The following is a 16,139-nucleotide window of genomic DNA, read 5'->3' on the forward strand; positions in this document are numbered from 1 at the left end:
AATTTAGATTAGCTAGCAATCAGGAACAATGGATGAAGTTGAGAAAGAGGCCAATTTTGTTTAGATATAACGAAAGACTCCTTACTAATTAGGGCTGTCCAAAAATGGGTTGTCTTGTGGGATTTCCTGTCACTTAAGGACCTCAAGTTCAGTAACTACTTGCCAAGGATTTTGTAAGGGATAATTCTTGCTCAGTATAATGTGTACTAGGTGACCTCCAGGACTCTTCCAGTTTGAGATTCTATGTCAATAATAAATTACCTCAGTAGAGCACTCTATCTATACATATAATAGTATTATCAGAATTTACTAAGAATTAAAAAAGATTACAAAGAATATTCTGCCTAGAGTGGCTTAAAATGATTTTCCTAGAGTCAGGAGAGGGATTGAGTGATGGCTAAGGATATTTCATCAGTCTCTGATCTCCCAAGAATAACGACATTGGGGAACTGTGGGAGATGAGGCTCTGTCAACTGTCATCCTTGTTAACTGGACTGAACTGGCCTCTAACCTGTGGATGGCTGGAGCTGAACAGAACAGGAGAGTCAGGATTCAAACAGAAGCTTAATTTCAAAATGAGGGAAATGGCTTGCAAGCAAGGAGGAGATCTAGACACATATACCAGTTCTGTCGGGCAGGAGAACAGGAGGCAACAGGGCTGAATCTTGATTTATATATTTGTGGTTAGACAGTAACAGAAGGGAAGAACAATAGTAACAGAGAAGGTTAGCACAAAGGACTATTGGTATGACAAGCTTAGAGCACAGCTTGCTTACTTGGCCTTAACTCTGGAAAAAAAGGGTGTCTCCTAGTATTTTGATGTTCTCAAGGTGACTTTTTTTGGGGGGTAAGATTTGGAGATTGTGGGTGAATAATATGTGAAACTACACAGGAGTCAATCTCCTTAGTTTCCAGGCCATGAATGTTGGGACTAAATCCCATCTGAGCATATGAATTTAAGAAAGAATCCTATCTTCTATCTTTTCTTTGTTCAGATTTCCATTCTCTGTCTCTATCCACCTGCTTGGGAGCACTTCTTTAAGATGTAACTGGCTCTGCTTCTTTATGGTGTGGGTGTTTATAATGAATAATAATAAACATTTATTGTTAATAATGTTAATAAACATTTATTAAGCACCTACCATATGCCAGACTTTGTGTCATCATACACATACAAAAATGAAGAGAGAAAAATACCTGCCTTCAAGGAACTCAAAATCTAATAGAGGAGACAAACAAAAAACAAATATGTACAAACAAGCTACATAAAGGATAAACAGGAAATAATTAAGAGAGGGAAAGCCTAAAATTAGAGATCTTTGGAAAGGTTTCCTGTAGAAGATGGCATTTTAATTGGTACTTGAAGGAAGCCAAAAGGCAAAGGTGAGAAGAGAAAGCATAAGAGAGGTGGGGATGTTGTTATTGCAAATTTCTCTTCTGTGATTGGCTGAGCATCCCTTAGGGATGGGAAAAAGATAACCCTCTAGTGTAGGTTGGATACATTTCTCAGCTAAAGTCTTCTGGTCTTATTTCTTTGGACCCTGAGCTAATCATTCTCTGGAGATCACTAGTTGCACTTGTCTAATTATGGCACTGATTAATGTTATTCTGGGTTGTCCTTATGAGGTGGGCTTGGCAGGGGAAACTGGCCAGAGAAAATCATACCATAGTTTCTCCTCCCCCATAAGCACAAAATTATTATGAGACTAAAAATAAGATGAAAAGTAATAAAGAAAACATTGGTAGGAAAATTTTTACCTTAAGGAATGGAGACTGAAGCTATGATTTCATCTGTCTAGGAAACCTCCTCTTCTGGTGCTAATCAGTACCTTTGTTGCAATTTCAAATTTTAGAGAGTTGTCTCAAGCAATTGACCCTTGCTAAGAGTCACTTTACCAGTATGTAACAGGTAGCACTTGATTTCCTGGCCCGAAGGCTAGTTCTCTATTGATTATACCACATTGACTTTTCTACTGTGGGAAAGTTGTATGGATTGTATGTATGTGTGAGGTATTCACTGGGGAATTTTGGGTACCAGCTAAAGAAGCCATTTCTTTCCCCTGGAATCCTCCTTTGGTCCTTCCAATCCCAAATTCAGGGCCTCAGACTATCAAACCTCTACACTCCCATAAGTCATATGGAGATGTTTCATTGAAAAAGGAAGTGATCCCAGTCATCTAGTTAGAGAAGGATGGATAAACAATAGGTACCCTGCATGCACAACTGATATCACACTATGTCAAAAGTTCTGGTTGAGACCTCTGAGAAGGTTGGGTACACTTTACCTGTGAAGGAATCATGATACTACATCAACAGTAGTCATGTAAATAGGTTGGCATGGATGGGGTATAGTGTGTTTTATTGAAGGGGGTACATATTTTAAAATATCAAAGTGTAGAATGTCATGTAGAAAACGTTGGTTTAAAAAAATCACTTTTTAAATGTTTTAGCCATGAATAAGGAAATTGATTCTCAAAACAAAAGTTACTGTGCATGAATGAATATATATTTTTACTATAACAGTTAACACAAGGACAGATTTTTTTCATTTAAATCAAAGAATATTTTTTTTCTATTATCTGTACTATGTTTAAAAATGGTTAATGTGCTTCATAAACCACAGCAAGTACATAGAACAGTGGGCCTGAAGTCATAAAGACCTAAGTTCAATTCAAGCCTTAAACACTTACTATGTGACTCTGGATAAGTCATTTAACCTTTGTTTCCCTCACTTTTCTCATCTATAAAATGGGGATAATAGAAGCACCAACCTCCCAGAGTTGTTATTAGGATCAAATGAGATAATATTTATAAAATGCTTCACAAATCTTAAGGTGCTATATAAATGCTAGCTACAATTATTACTATAAAACTAGAACTAAAGGCAGTTCCCCAGAAATGGATTCAGAAATATTTAGAGCTGTGACAGAATTATTAGAATTTCTTAAAAATCTGTCAGTTTTTTTCAGAGATCAGATAAGCTTTTCATCAAATGTTTGCAATTCAACTTGTAAACAGCTTCTTTTCAATATTCAAGAGAAACAAATATATCCGGTTTATTTATATACTTCCCTTTGGGAGGAATAATATTAATAGTCCAACTCCCTTCTGTTGCCTTTTATACCTACTGTCATAGGATGAACTGAAGTCTGTGTTGAAATATTATCCTAAGGAAAAATCAGGTTTTCTAGGGATGAGGATCTCCAAGTGTGGTGAGGCAATCCTACCTGTGATCCATCATATGCATGACTTCAGTCTAGCCCCAAGTCATCTTAACCAATGATACAAAGTCAGGGCCAGTTGCTTCTTGGAGATTTAGATCATGGTTGCCTCACTTTATAATGACCCAGTAAATTCTTGATCAAAGAAACTAGTAATAGAGAACATATAAGACATTCTGGGACTGAGTTGGGACTCCTGGACTTAAGGTTTTCTGGATCAATTCAGAGGACCACTAAATGTCCTAGTGGATAGAATACTGCAGTTGGTGTCAGGAAAACTGAATTAAAATCCTGCTTCAGATCCTTACTAAAGGTATGACCTTAAAGAAGTCATTTTACATGCTGGAGTTTCCCTAACTGCACAATGGGAGTAATTAGAACCTATTTTACAGTATTGTTGTTTGTGTTTTGCCAACTTTCAAGTACTATATAAATGTTAGGTAGTAGTACTTGGAGGCATTGCCACCTGACCTCAGGGAGAGATTTAATGTTGACCCCAAACTCAGAACACCTATAAGAATGTAGAAAATTAGATAGTGATTCTATTCATTAGTTTCAGCTCCAGATGGAACATGATACTTAAGATTCCTGTGGCTATCAGATATAACAATATGAACTACTAGATAATGGGCTTATAAATGTGGAATAAAGTCTTGCTCTCTAGTATGCTGGTATTTATCTTTTTTCCTTAAAGAGAACTTTTATAGGTCTATTTATAGGTTTATAGGTCTGCTCTGTGATCAATATCTTGTATAGATTATTTCCTTTTAGCCTCACAATAAATCTGCTAAGTTGATATTCTAGGTATCATTTTTTAGCATATTGAAAATTTTGTTTGTTACAGCTTTAGAAACTCTGACATTTTAAAATTTTCTGGAGTCTCTCCTGCATTGTACCTGGTTTTACTAGGAACAGACTATGAATAGGACATTCACATTTTTTTGTAATATGATTTATATAGGTAGGCTTTTGAAATATAGAACCAAGGAATACATAGTCTCCCAGAGACAAATGGTAGCACAGTGGATAGAATGCCAGGCTTAGAGTTAGGAAGATCTAGTTCAAACCAATTTTAAACATTTCCTAGATGAATGATCCTGGGAAAATCACTTAAGCTGTGTCTGCCTCAGTTTCCTCATCTATAAAATGGAGATAACAATAGCATCTACCCCCTAGAGTTGTTGTAAGGATCAAATAAAATAATATATTTTTTAAAAGGCTTTTTAACAATGTCTGGCATTTTATAAATGTTTATTTTTTCCCCTTCCTTCTTCTTCCAGATCTCTAGAAAGTGAAAAACTGTGTGTGGAAATCTGGAATTCTTGGTGGGATTTGGAAATCGGCTTATTTCCCTTTAGTGAGTTGGTAGTATATTAACAGCTTTGGCAGGAGCCCAAAGGTTTTTTTTTTTCCCCCAGCAATTTCAGAGTTCAGGAGAATATGCTAGAGATCCCGAATCTAATTAGTAAACTGCCTTCAATTATACATGAAGAAAAGTCACCAAACCTAATCTCAAAAGTCCCTTCTTACTCTAAAATTCTGTGGCCTATGACCTATATTACCTCCCAGCCCACACAGAACCCCAAGTGACATTTGTACTTCTTGGAAGTCAACTGTCAACAGTCTAAAATAGTTTAATTTTTTTTCACACTTACTAAGCAGTCAGTCACTTCTATATTGACAACAAAGCCAAATGAATAATTTCAGTGACCTGGAAGTGGCATTGTTCTAAAATAAATCTTATCTCAGCAGTCTTTTCTTTCTTTACTTCTTTTTTTCCCCCCAGGGATGCTATGGGGTCAGTGGGAAGAATAGAAAGTAGATGTCTATATTTACCTATTCTGTTGAGATATAGAATTAGATAATGTGGATAGACTTCCAATTAAAACCTAAGTTAAACCAATTTTGATATTCTAACAAAACAGTTTTAAGCAAAACCCTTTCTGCAAGGTTAATAAGCCATTGTAGCTGACATTTCTCTTAGGCTCCCTAAGTTTATTGCTTTTGCTGTCTAAAGAAACTAACTTAGTGTGACTCAATGAAAGGAAATGAATTTGTATTATAAATGAAGATACATATTCAAGTAATTTACCTATTGACTAAATCTGTGTTCTTTGTCACCCAGAGCATTCTAGAATCAAAATCAGATTGTTGCATGATGCTCAGAACAACTGTGTGGGGATCCAGGGCAAAGGAAGATGAGATAGATATGGGTGGGTCTTGTTTAATTGCAGCTGCTCAGTTGTGAGTGAATTATTTGAATCCTTTTCAACTCTATTTTGGTTAATGATGCATCTGTCCCTTATGTGGTCATAGCAACAGAGACAATTTTCTTAGGTCTTAACTATGGTTTCTCCCCATTTTCAAGTCTGTCTTCTCAGCTGTGAAAGTGATCTTCCATAATCTCAAATCTGTCTCATCTCTCTCTCCCTTTCTGTCTCTGATGTCTGGTTCTCTCTGGATCTCTCTCTCTCTTTTTTCTTGGACTGTGCTTTCTTTTTTTAAAATTAATTTTATAATTATTTTTGACAGTACATGTGCATGAGTAATTTTTTTTATAACATTATCCATTGTATTCATTTTTCCAACTTTTCCCCTCCCTCCCTCTACTCCCTCCCCTAGATTACAGGCAATCCCATACATATTAAATGTGTTACAGTATAACCTAGATACAATATATGTGTGTAAATCCAATTTTCTTGTTGCACGTTAAGAATTGGATTCTGAAGGTGTAAGTAACCTGGGTAGAAAGACAGTAGTGATAACAGTTTACATTCAATTCCCAGTGTTCCTTTTCTGGGTGTAGTTGTTTCTGTCCATCATTGATCAACTGAAAGTGTATCTCTCTCTTTCTCTCTGTGTCTTCTTTTCAGTTATCAAAGTGATCCTCGAAAAGTGCAAATCTGTCCCCCCCCTCTCTTACACACACACATATACACACATGCACACACAGATACGCCTTACCAACTCAATAAACTTCAGTGACTCCCCATCAGCTACAAGATTAAATAGAAAATCTTCTGTTTGACATTCAAAACCCTTCCTAAATTAATACCTCTTCCACCTTTCATCCTCCTAAATCTTACATCCTCTGTGAGCCAATGACACTGTCCTCTTTGAAGTTTCTCAAAAAAGATACTGTTTCCCAACATTAGCTCTTCTCCATGTATAGAATTCTGTCTTTATCTCTTCCTACTGACTTCCCTCACTTCCTTCAGGTCCCCAGAAGTTTACATCCTTTGGGAAGACTTTACAGATCTCTTTTAATTATTATGTCTTTCCTTTGTTGATTATTTTCAATTTATACTGAAATCTTGTTCATACACAATTGTTTGGAAATTGTCTCCCCATTAGATTGATATCCTTAAGAACATGGGATATCTTAATGGCTTTCTTTATATCGCTTATTCCTGGTACATAATAGGAGCTTAATGTTTATCGGGTGATTGAAAATATCCCTGTAATCCTTGAACTCTTTATAATTGAAAGGAGCTATATAAAAAAAAAAAAAAAAAGAAGAAGAATGGTATAGTAGAGAAAATATGTTTCCTCTAAGAGTCCCTCATCCTCCATAGCAACTATCAGGGGAGAGGTATTCATTGTCTTTCCTCTAGGAGAGAGATCAACCTACACTTAAGAATACAGATAATAGTCACTCAACCATGACAGAAATATAAGTAAACATCTCATACTTTCTGTGAGTCCTTGCACTATTCTTAGTATTGGTTGGTAAAAGATGATCCCTGTTTTCAGGCAATGATCTAACTGGACATCTCAGCTGAATTCCTTTCATTTATCTCAACAACCCCTCATTAATCAAAGCCCCACTCACTGGGTCTCCTTCAGTCTGGTACCAATTTCCTGTCTTTTTCTAAACCAATTTGCCCAATCTACCAGTGTACTTCATCAATTTGCTTAATCTACTAATTATTTCACTTACTGTGCTTTATATCACTATCTGGCTTCTTCTGATCTTTCTTGGGTTCATCTTTTTGGCTTTTGCTTCCTAAACTTATTGATCTTCTTGAAACTGATAAGTCTTTCTTAAATGCCCCCAAACCTCTTTGTTTCTCTTATAAATAGGAAGTAGAATCAGAACCAGTACTTGGGCTTAAAGCTTATTCTTCAAATTTTCCAATATTTCTCCTAATTTTGTCAACTTTTTTCATAGTCCAAACCTATCTAAGTCATCTATAAGATTTTTCTTTCCTCTTTATTTGGCTTAAATCCCTTTTTCTCCCATAGAAACTGAAGCATGAATAGGGAGGTAATATTCCCAGTTTACTCTTCCCTCAGCATATCTCATCTGGAATATTATGTTTATTTCTAGACTGCACAGTGAGAGAAGGACATTGATAAGTATCTAGAGGAGGGCAGCCAGGATAGTTATCATTAAGCATTTATTAAGCACTTCATATATACCAGGCATAATTTTAACTACTGAGTAGTAAAGGGACTTAAGTTCATGACATATTAACTTAAGTTGAAGAAAATGGAGGTGTTTTTTCAGGAGAAAAGAAGACTGGAGGACAGAAAATGGAATAGGATATGAGAGCTGTGCTCAGATATCCAAAAAAAAGAGGAATTAGACTTATTCTATTTGAACAGAACTTGAAGACAATAAGTAGAGAAAAAAATGTTGGCTTGATCTCCAGAAAAAAAAAATCTTGGTGTTTAGAGCTGTTCTGAAATGGAATGAATTGCCTTGAGAGATAGGGCTTCCCCCTCCTTTGTAGTGTTCAAGCAGAGTTAGGACAACCACTCATCAGGTATTTTGTACTTTTATTGCCTTTATTATATAGTTTGGATTAGATGGCTCTTGCTCAGCTCTTTAGCTTTTTATCATAGGATCTTAGTTTCAATCCCAGCTCTGCAATTTACTAATTGCATGATCTTGGATGAATAATTTATCCTCTACAAGGCTTAGTTTCCTCCTTTATAAAATAATATCTAAGATCCGTTAATATCAGAGAGTCTGGTTCCCTATGGTTTTGTTCAAAGAGGACTGGTCTGCTAGTTAGAAGTCTCCATTCATTCATTTATTTAGTATCCACTATATACTGAGTATGGTCCTGGTACCTGGAAATATACAAAACTGGTACACTATTCACTGTACCATCTATCTGCCCTATAAGTATTTTTGTACATATAGGTCCTTTTCCTTTTTCTTTGATCTCTTTGGGTTATAGGCCTAGTAGTATTGGTGGGTCAAAAGATATATACCATTTTACAGCACTTTGGACATACTTTCAAATTGTTCTACAGAATGGCTGGATCTGTTCACTACCAAAAGTTTACTAGTGTACCTTTCCCTCCCCCCCCCCCATTCCCTCCAATATTTGTCGTTTTTAATTGGAGTTAATATTTAGAGTCATATAATTTGCCTTTTTTAAAAAAAAAAAACAATAGTGGTTTAGAGAATTTTTTCTATATATGACTATAGATAGTTTTAATATCTTCTTCTGAAAACTGTCTATTCCCCCAATTTTTTCTTTAAAGATTAGGAAACTGTGGCCCAGAGAGTTTATTTGCAAAAGGTCAGGTTTGAAGTTTCTGGCATAAAATCCAATGTGCCTTCTAATATATCTTCCTGCATATGGTGTTTTGAAGTTTAGAAAAAGCTCTGTCTTCTGCAATAAACCTAAGAAAAGGGTAAAGCTAAAGTATAACACCTGAAAACATTGGTTTCTGAGAAAACATTCTGATCAGATTCAGTTTTTTACTTTGCATGCAGATGTCTTGGCCTTCTAGAGACACAATCAGCTCATAGCTCACTGTTACATAATACATAATTAAAGGCCTCCCTGCCCCTCAGATAATTAATTTTGGGCAATGCTTTATAACTTTTATTTCTTAACAGGCAGCAATATGTGTTCATTTCTGACAGGAACTTTGCAGACAACTTTTGTTTAGCTCTTCCAGGACATTGAAATCCAGCAGGGAAAAATGGCGTGGCTGCACAGTATAAAGGTCAGGTTGAGATCTGAGGCCTTCCAGCTGCATCAGTCTGGAGGCCAACACCAAGGGCAAGAGTGATAGAGTGTTTTCCTCTCTCACTTTTGCAGTGTAGGACAAAATTTAAAAAACATAGTTCCATAGACTGAAGAAGAATAGATAAAATATTAGAGAAAATTAATAGGTAGAAAAATAATCTTGTGGTCTCATTTAACAATTTAAAAATAATAGCTTTTTATTTTCAAAATATATGTAAAGATAGTTTTCAACATTGATCCTTGCAAAAGCTTGTGTTCCAAATTTTTCTCCCTCCTTTCTCTCCACCCTCTTCCCTAAATAAGTAATCCAATATATGTTAAACATGTGCAATTCTTCTATATGTATTTCCACATTTATCATGTACACATGAAAAGTTAGATCAAAAAGAAAAAAAAAGCACAAGAAAACTCATTTAACAACTTTAAAAGACAATGTATATCCTTTCAAAAGAATTGTGTTTGTTTGTGTGTTTGTATTTGTGTGTGTGGACTTGCATTCAAAAAAAATTTTCACTCAAATGAAAAGTCTGTTAAGAACAGAGAATTTTTTTTTGGGGGGGGCAGAAAGTTGTTGCAGAGCAGAGATAAAGCTGGTTTCTATCAAGAGTTTGCAGACAGCAAAGTGCCTTTGATGCATGCTAAATATAGATATTTCCATGATGCAAAAGCTTACATTCCTTTCTGATTATATTTTTCAGGTTACTATAAAATCAACACTGACAGCATTTTAGGTAACATTTATAAAGGTATTTTGTGGTACTAACTGGCAAAGCAATCACTACTGATAACTTTGTCCTTTCCCCTGACTAATTTCCTCTTTGACAGAACATACCTGCTGAACATTGTTCTTTAGAGAAGAAATGAACAAGTCAGGAAAGGAGTCAGTTCTAAATTCACTAACTTTCACAGTACTTGGTTGAACCTCTATCTTCAAGTGAAAAGTTAAAATGATACTTCCAGTTAAAGCTATTCCACATTGCACCCACCTCCACAGGGAATATGCAGTCCTTTTTTTCCCCTGTCATGTCTGGTGTTATCTCCTATTGGAAATTAATATTCAGTCTACCTTGCAACTTAAGCTGGCTTCTAAGAATTCATTGGAAGTGAACTGGCTTGGAAACACAAATGAAGAACCATCATTTCCTTATTTTGGAAACAAATTTTCTTTCTCTTATTCTGTCTAACATATACATCTACTGAAGTTATACAATATTTGTTTAGAAAAGAAAGAAAGAAAGAAAGAAAGAAAGAAAGAAAGAAAGAAAGAAAGAAAGAAAGAAAGAAAGAAAGAAAGAAAGAAAGAAAGAAAGAAAGAAAGAAAGAAAGAAAGAAAGAAAGGAAGGAAGGAAGGAAGGAAGGAAGGAAGGAAGGAAGGAAGGAAGGAAGGAAGGAAGGAAGAAAGAAAGAAAGAAAGAAAGAAAGAAAGAAAGAAAGAAAGAAAGAAAGAAAGAAAGAAAGAAAGAAAGAAAGAAAGAAAGAAAGAAAAAGAAAAAAAAAACAAAGACATGTAAGGAGGATAGTTATAGGTCTTTTGATATGGATAAGTCAGGACCTATAAACATTTATCCATCCCTGTCCTCTAAAAGATAAAGGCATCATTTCAAATCATCCTGAAAATAAATAAGATGACACTTCCAGCTTCATCCCACCACACTTTAAGCATGATAGAGATTTTTTTAAAAATAGAGTATGATACTTTATTAGTAGCTATCCAAAGAGCAACAATAAAATCTCCCAATAATTTCAGTTAATTAACAAATGGTTTTCTTACTAGTAAAATAACAAATATTCTGAAGAGCTTTGAATGTTAATGAGAGAGAGAGACTGTCAAGAGAGACAAATAGGGAGCCATTAGAATTGATTAAATGAAAAGGGTTACATAGTCAGATTGACACTTTAGGAAGACCAATTTGACAGCTGAGTGATAGATGGAGTGGAGTGGAGGAGAGACTTAAGGAAGGGAGCAGATTATTGCAGCAGTCCAAGAGTTAGACGATGAAGACCTACACCAAGGTGGTACCAGTGTCAGAGGAGTATAAGGACATATCTGAAAGATGTTACAAAGATAGAAACTACAGGACTTGGTAAATGATTACATATGACAGAAGAGTGAGGAAAAGTGAGGAATTGAGGATGTAAGCATTTAAAGCTCAGGGGACTTGGGAGGTGTTTTAACCTCAACAATAATTGAGAAATGAGTAAGCAGGGAGGATATGGAAAAGAATGATAATGAGTCCAGTTTGGGTCCCATTGAGTTTAAGATATCTGTAGGACATCTGGTTTGAGATATCTAGGAGGCAGTTGTATATGAAAGACAAAAGATGGACAGAGAGAGGATAGGACTGGAAAACCAGACTTGAGAATTACCTCCACAGGGATGATAGTTGAATTCAAGAGACATGATAAGATGAATGAAATCGTTTAGAGAACAGAAGAGGGTCCAGGGTAGAATTTTGGGAGACATCCACTACTGTGGGTATGACCTAGATAAAATTCCAGCCAAAAGAGATTGAGGGTATATCAAGGAAGAAGAAAAGCAGGAGTTTTAGTGTTACTAAAATCTAGAGAAAAGAGAGTATCAAGAAAAGGGTGATGGACAGTGTGTCAAAGGATGCAGAGAAGTTAAGAAGGAAAAGGATTGAGGAAATATTTAGCAATTATGAAATCATTGACCACTTTGGAAAGAGGAGTTTCAGTTGAATGATGAGGTCTGAAGCCAGACTATAAAGAATTAAGAAAACAGTCAAAGGAAGGGAAGTAGAGGCATCAATATCAGACAGATTTCTCAATAAGTCACAAAAGGAAGAGAAATACAGTATAATAGCTAGCAGAGAGGTGAATAGATCAGTGAGGATTTTTTGAATGGTGGAGACATGAATGTAGTTTTAACAGGCAGGCAATGTAATAGGGAAGCAGCCAGCATACAGGAAGAGAAGATAAATGAGGAAGAGAGGATGATAGAAAGGGAAATTTATTGGAGGAGCTGAAATGGAGTGGGATCACTTGTGCATGGAGAGGGATTTGTTTTAAGCAATAAGAAGGGCTACCTCTTTATATTATACTGGAAAAAAAGGAAAAGATAGTGACAGAAGGATACTCTTTATTTCAGATTAGTTGTTCAGCACATTATTTGATAAAAGATGAAAAACTAAATCTGTACAATACCAAACGTTATCACCAAAACCTATATGTTCCCAAGTAGAAGGGAGTCAATTATTTTTTAAGAAGAATTTCTCCAAAAGTCCTTTTAGGTAATCACAAAAATAGGTGGCACTTTGCCAGCCAAATATGAGCAAGGGGAAGTAAAGAGGCCATTATCACCATTTTTATTCAATGTTGTACCAGAAATGCTAGTCATAACAATAAGAGAAGAAAAAGAAATTGAAGGAATTAGAATAAGCAGTGAGGAAAAAAAACTATCATCATTTACAACTGTTATGATGGCGTACTTAAAGAATCCTAGAGAATCTACTAAAAAATTAGTTGAAATAATAAACAACCTTAGCAAATTTCCAGAATATAAAATAAGCCTACACAAACTATCAGCATTTCTATAAATTATCAACAAAGTCTAGCAGGAAGAGATAGAAAGGGATATACATTTAAAATAACACTAGATAATATAAAATATTTGGGAGTCTACTTGCCAAGACAAACCCAGGAACTTTATGAATACAATTACAAAACAGTTTTCATGCTAATAAAGTCAGGTCTGACCAATTGGAAAACTGTTAATTGCTCATGGGTAGGCAGAGCCAGTATAATAAAATGACAATTCTACCTAAATTAAGTTACTTATTGAATGTCTCAAACTATCAAAAATCATTTTATAAAGCTAGAAAAAATAACAAAAAGTAAAGAATATCAAGAGAATCAATGAAAAAATGAAAGGATTTAAAGGAAGATGATCTAGCAATATAAAATCTCAAACTATTTTAAAGTAGTAATCATTTTTTTAAAATCTCTTAGTGATTAAGAAACAGAGTGGTAGCTCAGTGGAATAGATTAAATATATAGTATCTATTCCACTATAGTGGTATCATAGTAAACACCTGTAGTAATCTAGTGTTTAACAAACCCAAAGATCCAAGCTTTCTGGATAAGAATCAACATTTGACAAAAATTGCTGGGAAGATTGGAAAACAGTTTGGCAAAAATGAGGTAAAGACCAACATCTCATATCATTTACCAAGACAAAGTCAAAATGGATACATAGTTTGACATAAAGGATGTTATCATAAGCAAATTAAGGGACCTGGATTTTTTTTTTTTTTTTTTTTTGCCTATCAGATCTATGGAAAAATTTATGACCAAACAAGAGATAAAGAATATTATGGGATATAAAATGGACAATTTTAATAACATTAAATTAAAGAGAATTTTCACAAATTAATGCAGCCAAAATTAGAAAGAAAGTAGGAAATGAGACACTTATACCAAGTGTCTCTGATAAAAGCCTCATTTCTTAAACATATAGAGAATTGAATCAAATTTATAAGAATATAAATCATTTCCCAATTGACAAATGGTCAGAGCATATAAATAGGCAGTTTTCAGACAGAGAAATCAAAGTTATCAAAAGTATTATTTTTTAAAATGCTCTATATCACTATTAGGCAAATGCTAAATAAAACAACTCTGAGGTACCATCTTATACCTTCAGACTAGCTGACATGATAGAGAAGGAAAATGAGAAATGTTGGAGGGAATGTGGGAAAATTGGGCTATAAATGCATTGTTGATGGATTGTGAATAGCTCTAATCATTCTAGAAAGCATTTTGGAACAAAACCCACAGGGGCAATATTACCACTGAGTCTATATTCCAAAAAGAGAAAAGAAGAAGGAAAACATTTATGTATACATAGTATTTATAAAAACTCATTTTGTGATGGCAAAAAAAATGGAAATTGAGGGAATACCTATCAATTGGAGAAAGGCTGAACAAGTTATGGTGCATGATTTTGATGAAATAATACTGTGCTTAGAAGTGATGAGTAGGATGGTTTCAGAAAAACCTGAGAAGATATATATGTATTTATGCAGATGCAGTAGGCAGAATATCATTCCCAATAACAGCAATATTATATGATGATCAACTGTGAATTACTTAGCTATTCTGAGTATTATAATGATCTAAGATCTTGAAAAATGCTTCCTATTTCCAGAGACTGAATGCAGATTGAAGAATATATTTTTTTGCTTTCTTTCTTTTTCTTTTATTTTTGGTTTTGTGTTTTGTTTCACAAAATGGTCAATATGAAAATGTTTTACATGACTTTTTGCATGTGTTTAATCAATATCAAATTATTTGCCTTTTCAATGTGGAGGGAATTTGGAACTTAATATTTTTTAAAACTAAGGTTAAAATGTTTTACATGTAATTGAAGGGGAAAACAAGACTTGGTGTTATATTCCAAGTTGGAGAGAGGATGGCTCATAGCAGTAAGCAATAAGATTCTCCATACCAGGACCCATTATTAGGAATATGCTAGCTATGGCCAAAGAAACTGAAGGTCTCTGGAAAGATAAAGACTGTCTGCCCAGACAGAGAAAAAATTCCAAGTCCACCTTTCTTGAGCTCATTCTCTTTGATGGCCCTCAGTTCCTCCAGAGCTTCAATAATGAGGCATTCTGGGAATGAATCTGTCATTAAGCTTTGAATGATGTAGTTGTATTTGTACTCAGTTTCTGATTAAAGGAAGACCAAACTGCACTTTTCCTAAATGACTTGTTTTCAATTGAGTCTTAATGTTTATGACTTCACAGATTTAGGAAAGGTTTTAGGATTTAGGTTCATAGCCATTTGGGGGATGTTTTGTCATTATGCATAATTTTTCTGTAATTTTGCTTTATCAGTTAGTTTATCATTTTTTGCTGAATAAAACAACTGTAAACCATATCTAAGAAAAAAAAATAGATGCGCTTTAAAACCTTTCTAATTTGAGTCAATCAACTCATAGGAATGTTGCAGAAGACAGAAACAGGAACTATGTGAAAAATTTGATTATCTCTATGGCATCCTGGAGGAAAGAAAGAATGAGATGACACAAATCATAACAAGGAGCCAAGAGGAAAAATTGGAGCGTGTCCGGGCACTGATTAAAAAGTATGCAGATCATCTGGAGACAGTATCTAAGTTGGTTGAGTCAGGAATTCAGTTCATGGATGAACCAGAAATGGCAGTCTTCTTACAGGTATGGTCCAATGTGGTCAAAGAATCTAAAGCCAGGTTAGATACAAAAAGTTATTTGTGTAGTCAGAGGGTGGGAAAATATCTCTCCCTCACAGCATATTTTTTTATATTTATGTCAATCTTATTATATTGAACAATTTTGAGCAGAACAAAATATTTCATTCTGTGCCTAATTCTTAATCTGATTATGTTACTCAATAAAATGTATTTAAAAGGTCATAGTGTTTAAACGAAAAAAAAAAAAAGAGAGATTGTGATTTGAATTTGATCAAATGTATTATGCTTTGATATTCTAAGAGGTGGAGAGAATTAAAGTTCTGGATACAAAGTATCTTTGACAAAAAGAAAGAATTAAACAGCCTTTTTTTTTTTGCTTTTACAGAATGCCAAAACGCTGTTACAAAAGTAAGTAACTTTTTCATTTGATGAAGAGTTCAGGTTTTCTATTTTTACCCAAGACCATATAACAAAACAGTGATTGCAACTGCCACATTGTCTTGATTTCAGAATTTCTGAAGCATCCAAGGCATTTCAGATGGAGAAAATAGAACAAGGCTATGAAAACATGGACCATTTTACAGTCAACCTCAATCGAGAAGAAAAGATAATAAGAGAAATTGACTTTTACAAAGGTATATCACCCAGGTGACCAAAAATGGCTGTCTTAAACTGCAGGTGTGTGCAAGCTGCTGGAGGTTGGGGTGTAAAGGGTCACACTCCAGTATTGCTG

General features: G+C 34.7%; 1 protein-coding gene across 2 annotated transcripts in view; it reads left to right on the plus strand.

Moving 5' to 3' along the window:
- Positions 1–16,139, plus strand: part of TRIM55 (tripartite motif containing 55) — a 67,106-nt gene that overhangs the window by 20,525 nt on the left and 30,442 nt on the right. For both annotated transcript variants that reach the window (XM_074278798.1, XM_074278797.1), the window contains exons 5-7: positions 15,177–15,410; positions 15,792–15,814; positions 15,917–16,041. In XM_074278798.1, the coding sequence (XP_074134899.1) occupies positions 15,177–15,410; positions 15,792–15,814; positions 15,917–16,041 (382 nt within the window). The remainder of the gene's footprint in view (positions 1–15,176; positions 15,411–15,791; positions 15,815–15,916; positions 16,042–16,139) is intronic.

The sequence above is a fragment of the Sminthopsis crassicaudata genome, chromosome 1, assembly GCF_048593235.1.
Source record: "Sminthopsis crassicaudata isolate SCR6 chromosome 1, ASM4859323v1, whole genome shotgun sequence".
Taxonomy (NCBI): Eukaryota; Metazoa; Chordata; class Mammalia; order Dasyuromorphia; family Dasyuridae; genus Sminthopsis; species Sminthopsis crassicaudata.